The 11,862-nt window shown below is 42.1% G+C and overlaps 1 protein-coding gene across 1 annotated transcript in view; it reads left to right on the top strand.

Moving 5' to 3' along the window:
- Nucleotides 1–11,597, top strand: part of LOC309558631 (uncharacterized protein) — a gene marked incomplete at its 3' end in the record, with an annotated part of 38,547 nt that extends 26,950 nt beyond the window's left edge. The window contains exons 3-4 of the mRNA XM_082261697.1: nt 6,181–6,338; nt 11,277–11,597. Of these exons, the coding sequence (XP_082117823.1) occupies nt 6,181–6,338; nt 11,277–11,597 (479 nt within the window). The remainder of the gene's footprint in view (nt 1–6,180; nt 6,339–11,276) is intronic.
- Between the last annotated feature and the right edge of the window lie 265 nt (nt 11,598–11,862).

Genomic DNA, 11,862 nt, shown 5'->3' on the forward strand with positions numbered 1-11,862 from the left:
GATTACTTTTCGATTTCTGTTTTGGTGATAACTCCAATATCTGGCTTTCCTTTAACTTCCAGTTCTAGTGACAGTGGTTGCAAGGAGAGGACCAACAATCAGGATTAATCCCCCTAGCAGGGACACAAACCCTGACATGGTTTCTAACTCTTCCCAACTCTATTTAAAACTAAAGAAAAAAAGGGTTTGACTATTCATACACTTTAAATCATACAGTTCAAAGAGGTAACAGAATTTCTTTATAGATTTAAAGAGACAAAACAGGAACATGCTATTTGTAAGACCATGCAAATTAACTTGGTTTTTGGGGGTAATAAAGGTGCTCTCTTGCTTTTAATGGGAAATTTAGCACCCTACAGGTAGGTGCTAGGTAAAGGTATAGTGGGCCATGTCTGCCTAACAGCAGGGCTGTGATTTATTAGTCAGGGTGTCATGGTTTCCAGGTGTGCCCGCTGAAGGGGGAGTCTCCCCACTGGCTCCTGTGAGAGGCTTCTCATAGGGCGGTGGAAGAAACCCAGGCTTGTAACTACCCCAGAAGGCAGATTGTGCTGCAAAGGATTCTGGGAGTGAGTGTAAGTTTGGGGGTGGCACGTGACACAATGTCTTTGGCGGGAGCAGAGTCCCAGGATGGAGAGTGCAGCTGTCTCTCCTCCTGTCTGAGGAGAAGGATCTCGGGGTGCTGCCTGAAGATCCAGAGAGTGCTGAGCTAAGCTGAGGGGATCCGGTGTGCCGAGAACCTGCGGAGAGTCAGAGGGGTCCAGTCCCAGGAAAGCCTACACAGGTCGTGAGTACTGAGGATTGCCCCTGGGGGTCTGCCTGAAGTTAGAGGGGACCACCCTGGAAGAGGTTCGGGGATCCAGCGCCAGTTAGTGGTTAAAGGGGGTACCTAGGTTGAGGACCCTGAAGTGACAGAGGGGGTACATAGTCAGTGGACGCTGAAGAGATTAAAGTGTAAAGGGGGCACCTGTGGTTTGGGCCCTGAAGTGTTAGTGCACAGTGTGAAGTGTGCCAATTGAGAGTTGCAGCAGTACAGGAACTTACAAGGAGTTTCTCGGCAAGTGCAGTGCTGGAGGGAGCTATTCAGTGACTTTGAGCTATAGCAGTGTTACAAGTCAAGCAGTTCTACAGTCCTGGATCTTCTGGACTAAAGTCGAGGATCCAGCACAGTTTTCAGTGATACACAGTGTTCAAGCGCCAGGAAGCGTTGGCTAGCGTCGGCTGGCGTCAAGACAGCACTAACAAGCATTTTTGCCAGAAGAGTCCCCACAATTGTATTTAGTTGAGCCTAAAGGAGTATCCCACTCATTTCCTAATCCCATCCCCTTAAATACAATAAAACAACAAAACAAAGATGCTGGAGTTGTCCATGTCTCAGTGCTCACACCCAGGGTCGCAGCTCACAAGGGCTGGAGGGGTAACCGGTACCGATGGCAGACCCACATCAGGCCACAGGCCTGGAAAACCTGCTACAGGAAGTAATAAAAAATGAAGCATCCATTGTAATAAAACAAAAGGGTAGCAAGTGCCAAAGTGCCCTTTCGCTCAATAGCAAATAATGATCAGTAAAGTAGATTAGTACAAAAGGTAGCCTTTACCTTGTTTTTTTCCAATTAAAAAGGTTTATAAATTACTACAAAATGTTAGACAGGCTTTTCTTCACAATGCTGAAAATAACACACCTTCTTTCCCCAGGTGGCTACGTCATCCCTCCACTGTATCTATGGAGGCAACCATAGTTGTCTTCCTGGATTGCTGTCCTGATATGGACTAACAAAATGTCCCTACTTCTGAATGTGACAGACACTACATTTCTGGCAAGATCAACATTTTTTTTTCTTTACTTGCTGAAAATGTTCTTGACAACCAATATAATCACCTCATCTAAGAACACTAAGCTGACATATATTACTTCTTTTTCTTGGAATTAGATATCCTTTAAAGGTTTCCATTCATCGTTATTCTGGTTTTAAAAAGACACAGGTCCATCTAGTTCAATCCATAAAAAAGATGTTACAATCCTATACCCACAGTTGATCAATAGGAAGGGAAAAAAACCCACAGCAAAGCATGATGCTCCAGCAGGGGAAAAATATTCCTTCTTGATTCCCCAATAGGCAATTGGATATTCCATGGATCAACTTTATATATATGTTAGTATCCAGTTATGTTGTGTACATTTACGAAAGAATCCAGGCCTTTTTTTAAAGCAATCTACTGAGCTGGACAGAACCAGATCTTGAAGGAGTCATTTCCACATCTTCACAGTTCTTATTGTGAAGAAATCTTTCTGTATTTGGAGATTACATTTCTTTTCTTCTATCTAGACATAAAGAGTGTCCCCTTGTCTTTTGTGATGACGTTAAAGTGAATAACCCAATACCTAGTTCACTATATGGACCACTTATGTATTTATACATGGTGATCATATACCCCTTTAATCTCCTCTTCTGAAGAGAGAATACATTCAGTTCCTCTAATCTATCCTCATAGCTGAGCTCCTCCATGCCTCTTATCAGTTTGGTTTCCCTTCTTTGCACTTTCTCCATTTCCCCAAAATCCTTTTTGTTAACTGATACCCAAAACTGAACTGCATATTCCATATGAGGTCTTACTAATGATTTGTACAGGGGCACAATTATATCTCTCTCTTAATACAAGAAAGGATTTTGCTTGTTTTGGAAACCACAGCTTGGCATTGCATAGAAAAAAAAAAGGGGGGGGGGTTGTTGGAAGGTAGCCTGAAGGTGGAACTCAGGAGCAACTTCTGATCAGCAAATTATGGTTCAAAAAGAGCTTTTTCCCTCTTCAATTCCATAATGTCCATGTTTTAGAGTACTTTTCATGTTGATGCTGTGATGTGAGGACTAAGTCATCCATCTTGTCTATTTCTTCCGTTTTAGTAAGCCAGAGACCAATGGTCACTGGCTGTGGACATTTCCAAAATACATTTTTGCTGGAATAGCCGAGACATGTAAAAGAAAAAAGGCTGGATTATCAGGGAACCTAGTAATTGATTTTTTGAACAATCCTCCGAACCTCCTTCCAGAAATGTTCGGGTTTGAGGCAGGACCAAGAGACGCGAAGCAGCGTTTTCTGCCCCACCTGGCACCGCCAAAATCGGTCTGTAGTGTTTGGGAAGAGTTTCTGTAATACGGACGGTGTGTGATTCCAGTGCGTCAGAAGTTTAAAATTGGTTTCCTGGATCCTCGCACAAGTTGAGGATTTAAGGGAGAATCGTATAATTTTATTCTGTTGATCTGGTGTAAAAGTACGGTCTAGATCAGTTTCCCATTTCATTATAAAGGGCAGACAATGGTCTTCCGGAAAGGGGATCAGTATATTGTATGTTTTTTCAAATGGACATGAGGTAGGGCCCAATAATCTGAGCAATATTTTTCCAAGGTAGTTAGACGTCGACAAGTTATTTTTAGCCTTTTAAACGTATTGCCCATGGGAATATACTGTATTTCGCAGTCTGTTCACATACAGCCTTTTTGAAGAATTCCCATTTCTGTTCTGTGTTCTTTGATGCCAATATTCCCTTCCAGTCTTGAAAAGCAGCCCTCATCCTTGGAAAATTTGCTCTTCATTAAGTGTTTTTATCTTTCCAGTATGTATTTGTTGTTTACAGCTAACAAATGAAATCGCATTATGATCACTGCTACACAGATGTTCTTTTTGTATGAACATTGGTAATAAGTTCTGCATGGTTTGAGATTACCAGGTCCAGCAGAGCATCATCCCTAGTCGGGCCTCTATGAACTAGACCATAAAATTGTCTTGTAATAGGTTTATACATTTTTTCCCTTTAACTAGGCCTGCAGTGCCATTACTCCAGTCAATTTCCCGGTAGTTAAAATCCCATTCAATCCACTTCAACCCAATTTATTTGTTTTAATGCAGCAAGTGTAATTATTTGACTCTGTTTTGATATTAGCCTCCTATATACACCTGATGAGCAGCACTCAGACTTGGAAGAGGAGGAGTCAGCACTCTGAGCCAGTAAGGCACTGCTGTAGTGCACATGTGCTGACAAAAATCATAGGAGTGACTACTTTCAGGGGGCAGTGGATTTGCCTTTCGAATGCATTTGACAGGAGGTGGGGAGGCAATATGTCACCTCCTAACCACCTTTTCTGTCTCAGAAAATAATGACCCACCCACCTCAATCGTTTCCATTTCATGCAGTTGTGGTGTTGCCACAATTACATAAAAGGGTTGCGTTCGGAAGCAGCACCACCCACCAAATGCAACATGGCATTTATTTTTTGCAGCAGCCGCGAAGTAAGGCATTTCAGCTGTGGCATGTCTACAGCCCTGTCCACTGCAGTAGCAGCACAGCCTGGTCAAGAACACACTTCCACCCTGCTAATAGGACAATTCAGGAGAAGCAGCATTCTGTTAGGGCTAGTTCATATGAGCGACCAGAGGGTGGTAAAATTAGACTGTTGAACTGCAGTTTTACTGCCCCCACCCCTAGGGGTGGGGGCAGTAAAACTGCAGCTCAACAGTCTAATTTTACCACCCTCAGGGGTTGTTCATATGAGCGACCAAACAAAGTGCTGCTTCTCCTGCATTGTCCTATTAGCAGGCTGGAAGTGTGTTCTGGACCAGGCTGTGCTGCTACTGCAATGGACATAAAAAATCTGACTGTGTTGTCTGGCAGGAGTGTCTGGATTATAAACTCTATATCTACAAATCTCTAGGAAGTCAAAAAAATGTATTTATACATAGTATTGCTTCTTGCAGTTCATCTTTTAACTACCAGGGTATTGTGTTCCGTTTAAGCACCATCCTCCCTCTTAGCCCACTGTAGCTTCACTCACATACATTGGAGGTTTGTACAGGATGAAACCAAGGGACTAATATTGCAGTGACATCCAGAAGCTATAGGTAAAGCCTACTAAACTTGCTAAATTAGATTTTACAAACTACGTGATTTTGCAGTGTAAAACACCTAATTCTCCCACGCGTAATACAAATATTCCTCCAGGCCAAACAACAATACTTTTCCCTGTAGTCAGGTTCTCACTGCGCTATAAACATTTTTCTAGAAAAACCTCAATAAATCAGGTTTTTCAATCTTCATGTGACTTTCCAGTGCTCAGCCGTGTGCAGACAATATCATTGCCATTAAATATTGATCACCAAGATTGTTCAACATTACAGGGGATGTTATGTCTCTAGTACGTAATCTATGAGTGTTTGTGGAAGAGAAACATTGTATCATACATAATAGATGTTGTGATATTGATAATGACTGGTTGGTGGATTATGGAAGATGTTTGTAGATTGTAATTATTTATGTTTCCATTCAACCTTTTTTTCTCTCCAAAGCTGATGCTATAATATGCTATATTTTATGATCACAGAAAGAGCAGCTAACTGGCAGGGAAAGGGTAAAGTATGTTTCAGATGTTTTTCTCTACATAATCATAAATCGTTTCCTGGCTGAAGGCAAAATGGCATCTGTTTTGCAACTGAAAGCCAGCGAGGAAGACTAGGAGAAAAGTATTGAAACATCAGTCCATAGTGGTAGTTCAAAATTAGGTAGCATCCTATGGGTGCAATTATCCACTAGTGTATTCTATCTGTGGGTAAAAAGCATTGTCAAATAAGGTAATAAAGTTAAATGGATCCCCAAAATAATAAAGTGCACCCTACCCTACCATTGGTGGTCAGAGTCACCAAGGGCAAGACCAATGTTGTGCCCTCCATTCCACTTTTGGTAAAGTAAAAATACCTATTCATTGTGTATTGATTAACAGCTAGATAGAAGTGAGCAGTGTTCATGTCTACAAGACTGGAATGGGTCTCAAAACCCACATCTAGTATAAATAGGGCCCGGCATCATTCAATTTGGAAGTCTGAGAACATACTGTGAGTGCATAATATCATGAACTGTCAACATGGCACATTGTGCTCAAAGTGTCATTACATCAGAGCCCCTCTCTGGAATAATGGGGCACAGCCAGGAGAAGACCAAAGAGGTAGAGGACCCTACCCATCATGTGAACAGCCTGGAGATATCTGGAAAATATAAGTATAAAAAGGATAAAAAAAAACAGCTTCATGGACCTCAAGGGGGAAACATTGGGTGGGAGCCTGGATCATGGAAGTAGGCTTTAACTTGGTAATAATGTAAAATCTACTGTCAAATTTTGCTTTTTTTTCCTTTAGACCAAAGCCATCGCTTGAAGCAGCGCAGATCTCGAGCTAATTACTCCACCTGGCAGCTTCAAGAACTAGAAAAGGTGTTCCAGGCCAATCAATACCCTGACATCTTCATGAGGGAAGCCTTAGCGCTAAGGCTGGACTTGTTAGAAACAAGAGTGCAGGTAAGATAGTTGAAGACCAGATTTGTCTTTGGAAAGAAATAGAGACAGACATCTACACAAGAAATAATTGATGTGTCAATTTCCTGAGATCAGGCTCTTTACAATTGGTGATTCAACTGGCTGACTGCATCCCGATTCTGAACATTTGGATCACAGGAAAAGATGAAATTATTCTTGTTATATTTTATTTTTAAAGCACCATCATATTCTCCAGTAGGGATGAGAATACTCCTGGTCTGAATCCGTGGGAAGCTTGGTAAATCCTGCTCGAAGTTTAGGAAAACTGAAGTACAGTGGGAGGTGGAAAATACACAAATCTTTTAAACAACAAGGTAGGGGGATGTCTTAAAGCTATATATGATGTTTCGGAACCAGCAGAAGTATTAGCCACCAAAAAAGCTGGTATTGGTGATGCATCCATTTCCCACACCAACACCAGAACTCTTGAAACTGGCAACAAACACAATTGTTTGAATTGTTTATGCACTTTGCATCTAGCGTTTTCTGGGAGTAGCTGCAAGCAGAGGCCACAGAGATTATAGCAATGCGCAGCTCTCATTTGGGTCTTTATATCTCCTTGATTTCTCCCTTTATGCATCTGTCTGTTATCTATTCTTCTAAACGTAACTGGCTATCTGTCCTTCAAGTGAAAGGCAAGGAAAAACCTAACTAAGCCTAAATATACTCCCACCAACATTCTAAGCACCCCGTAAAAGGAAAGATGTCTATACCTACTTATTCTGAAGTCGATCGAGCCCAGTCACATGATCTCTCCAGCACCAGCTTCAGTCAAGAGGAGAAATCGCCAACAACGGCTGCAGAGACTGTGTAATAACATCACTCATAGGCCTACTATAGAGCATTCCTTGTCGGTTGTCCCTTCTCTGCACTGAACCCGGTGCTGGAAGCCAGTCATATGACTGGACCAGAGTGACTTCAGATTAGGTAAGTATAGACAGCTTTCTGTTTACGGGGTAGAAAGATTAGGCTTAGAATGGGGGCGGGAGAAGATTTAAGCTTAGTTAGCTTTCGACTTTCCGTCCAGTTTAAAGCTGAATTTGGGTACAGCAATTTTTACACAGATACATTGGTCCACTAGTCTGCTTCAATATTATGTGCCATAGCTGTGGGATCCCTGTAGAACCTGGAGCTACCACAGTGATTGCCAATAGCTTCCAGTCCTGTGCCAAGTGGCTGCCCTGCTGCTTACTGAACACCGAAGGTTCTTTGTTTTGCACAGGCACCATTTATAGTTTTTCAGTGAATGAGGTGGAGATTATCACTGCCCCGCCTCTCCACCTCCTCCAATTAGAGAACATTTTGCATTCATTAAGAAAATGCAAAAGTGTTTCTGAATGGTGCATGTGTCAAGCCTGCAATATCCCGTATTCACCATGCAGCAGGGCAGTCAGTTGGCACAGGACTAGAAAGCTAGTGGAGATCCCTGTAGCTTCGATGCAAACTACAGTGATTTCCAACTTCCACGGGGATCCCACAAGTATGGCACATACTTAGCTTGGTCCAAGCTGGACCAGGGTTAACAATGTAACTTTTGTGATACCTAAACTTCAGCTTAAATATCTGCTGATCCTAACTATTAATCCACTTGGACCACTCCCATATATATGTTGAATCAGCCCACTTCTATCTGTCCACGGCTGGAGCAGAAAAAATCATCTGAGCACTGTTTTTTTGCCTTTTTATAATAGATAAATTGATTTATCAATTTATTCATTGATAGCTCTCCCTTTTTGTACTCAGGAAGTTGACTGACAGCGACAAAGTGATTAAGAGAGCGGGGGCAGGAGAGGATGGGTAATAGGCTGTCATTGCTCCTAAATCAGTCCGAGGACAGCAGCCATGTAGCAGTACCTTTTCTTCAAAAGGTCAGTGACTGCTATGTTCTGTGAGCTTGGCTTCTGTGAACTGCAGCATGATGATGTGTCAGATAACACTTGAGTGCCAAGGAGAGGAGAGCAGAATATTCCTCAAGGAGAGGCAGAAGTGGAAGAGCATTGATGTACTGCACGATTAAGCAAGGGCATATCACAGTGGACAGCAGGCATCAGCTGGCATTGGGAGCTGCAACACAAAGCTCCATTTGAAACTACTCCCATGTCTGGCATTATGAATATCACTTTGTCCAAGCTCTTTGTGCTGCAACACTTCCATATAATCCAGCAGAGGTGGGTGGCCCCAGAGTGGCAGATTCCCAGCTGCTATTTATTTCTTACTTTTATCATATGTATTTATCTCTGTTATATTAAAGCAGAGTTTCAGCCAAAAATACAACTAGGTCTTAAACAAAAGACCACCCCACCCCTCCTCGTTTTTGGATATTTTTTTATATTTGTTTTGTACCTTTTAAAGTGTACAAATGTGTACTTCTGTCCTAACGTCACCGTGGCAAGGTACGTCATATCCCCATCTGGATCACCCTCCCCCTCGCTGCCTTCTTGGACCTGTGTGTGTCCCATAAGACGACGGGGCCATTTAGAAAGCATAGCCGACTCGCGCATACGCAGTAGGAAACTGGCTGTGAAGCCTATAAACTTCACTGCCAAATTCCCTTAGTTGCAATGGCGGTGCCTGTGCCTGAACCAATAGAATCGGCTTCGGGGGGTCGACATTGTGGGATCCCTGGACAGGTAAGTGTCCTTATAAAAAAAGTCAACATCTACATTATTTGTAGCTGCTGACTTTTTAAAAAAAAAAAAACATTTTTTAAAAGGCTGGAACTTTTTTTTCTTTATTATTTGGTATTGATGTGCTGGTCAGGCAGCACACAGCAGAAGCACTTTTCCGGCATATTCTTTCTTTTTTTTATTATTGTCAGGATACCAAAGGCACAGCTCCAGGGGGAAATCCATTGGCTGCCAAAAAACAACAAGAGAAGGGCGCATTGACCTAGTGCATTACCACTAAAAAAGTTTATTTGAAATAAAAAAAACAGCATACATTGTACTCACAAAAGCATGATAATTGCACGCATGTAATCTTTTAGTGGAACCATTCGCCTCCAGTACTTCTGGGATGCACCAATGGTGCTAGGAGACATGATGGCATTGTGTATGCCTGGCTGACACATTTCGAGGAAGAACCCTTTTCCTCTGAGCCAAAAGAACTACTGGCCCAGCATGAATTTACAAAGTAATATATAGCCATGTGGGGCGGGGCTGATCATTGAGGCTGGTACAGATTGGCACTGATGGTGGTACAGATCGCATCAGCCAGGCATACACGGACGCCATCACGTCTCCTAGCACCATTGGTGCATCCCAGTAGTCCTGGAGGCGATTGGTTCCACTTCTTTTACATGCGTGCAATTATCATGCTTTTGTGAGTCCAATGTATTCTGTTTTTTTATTCTAAATAAACTTTTTTAGTAGTAATGCACTAGGTCGGTGTGCCCTTCTCTTGTTGATTTGCAGTATATTTGGATTCCCCTTGGTCCTGAGGGGGCAGAAAGTCCTTAGGTTGTGATAACAAAGATCACATAAGACCACTCACCTTCCCGCATACCACTTGAGCGCAGAAGAGATACTGTACAGCAGCAAAATCATACCTGACAAACAACTGTTGCAGAAAGTCTATCTCAAAGCTTTTTAAGTAATCAGAAGAAAAAAAATTCATTGCAATCCCCTCCACCTTTAGTGGAAAGTTCCTGGCATGTATATTTGGTTATATCTTGGAGGTCCTTTCTAGCATACAGTGTCTTGAAAAAAATATTCATACCCCTTGAATTTTTCCACATTTTATCATGCTGCAACCAAAAATGTAAATGTATGTTATTGGAATTTTATGTGATAGACCAACACAAAGTGGCACATAATTGTGAAGTGGAAGAAAAATGATAAACGGTTTTCACAATGTTTTACAAATATCTGAGTGTGGCGTGCATTTGTATTCAGAGCCCCTGAGTCAATACTTTGTAGAACCACCTTTCACTGCAATTACAGCTGCAAGTCTTTTAAGGTATGTCTCTACCAGCTTTGCACAACTAGAGAATGACATTTTTGCTTATTCTTCTTCACAAAATAGCTCAAGTTCTGTCAGATTGGATGGAGAGCGTCTGTGAACAGCAATTTTCAAGTCTAGCCACAGATTCTCAATTAGATTTAGGTCTGGCCTTTGACTGGGCCATACTAACACATGAATATGCTTTGATCTAAACCAATACATTGTAGCTCTGGCTGTATGTTTAGTGTTGTTGTCCTGCTGGAAGGTGAATTTTGGTGGGCAGTTAGAAGGGGGCAATAAAACTGTGACTCATCCACCAGCCACCTGCTTTTACTGGCCCATGGCCACCAATGTGACAGCTCTTTATTTTTTTTGTGTTTGTGTTTTCATGTTTCAGCCCTTTCTGTCTGATTACTTATATGTCCTGTCCAATAACTGGCTAATTTCTACCAAAACATAACTCAAGGCTAAATCTCTGATATTTTGTTAAAAATTGGGCATATGGGGATGCGGTAGGGGGGTGCAGTAAGCTGGGATGACTGTTTCTGGTGTTTTTGGTGCAGTGGTATCAACAGTTTTTCTGTCAAAGGATCCAGTGAGGTGCTGCAAAAAAAAAATAAAAAAATACATAACTCCTGCTCAGATGCCCTTATGTGTTCTTTTCACTCCAAGTCAGAATATTTAACCTAAACACAAGAGAAAAGACCCAATTTAATAGAAAAAAGGGTAGCTAAGGTACAAGTGCATCTAACTCCTGTGTGTTCAATCCTAACGCTATAGTGCACCTGGGTGGCACACAGGTACAGCTTCCAGCTCCGCTGCCTACTGCCTGTTAAAGTCTATGGCAGGCTTAAAATACACTGTGGCTAAACATGCCTGTACCAAGTTTTATCTGAATAGCATTATAAATCACTGATTGGTAGTATGTTTTTAAATCCCTTTTGATAAACCAAGGACATTTTTTTGTTGTTGTTGCAGGTTTGGTTTCAAAACCGCAGAGCAAAGATGAAACGGCAGATAAAAATGCAGGATTACCAGTGCGTATCCACCAAGAATAGGCCAGACTGTGCAGGCAGTGGAAGATCAGAGGATATCCTATTAGAAGCTGGGATCAATTCCCAAAGTAAAGCTGTGGACCTTTCAAGCCAGTCAAAAGAACGTTCAAAAACAGAAGATGTCAGAAAGGCTTCAGTTTCAAGCAGCATTGCAATTCTTCGGGCAAAGGCTCGAGAGTATGAAGCTGGAGTATGTGGATCTGGGGCTCAACATGAAAATGACCTTAAAGTATACCCATCCTAGGTATAAACAAGAGCTCAAAGCCTGAAAGCATGCAACACCAGGTGCCTGTATGTACCTTCATTATCTCAAAATACTGCTTCATCAATACATTCCAACAGTTCCAGATTTTGTAGGAGTGTGCCAGGATTTCAACACAATGGACCCCTCCCTACTTAGGACACATTCCCCCCCCCTCTCTACTCACAGAACATTAATGGCCCCCCTCTCCCTCTACTGAGCACCAAGCACCCCCATTTATTTTCTCCTCCTGCTGACCACTAAAGCC

Source organism: Pelophylax lessonae, assembly GCF_965119305.1.
Source record: "Pelophylax lessonae genome assembly, chromosome: 6".
In the NCBI taxonomy this organism is placed as follows: domain Eukaryota; kingdom Metazoa; phylum Chordata; class Amphibia; order Anura; family Ranidae; genus Pelophylax; species Pelophylax lessonae.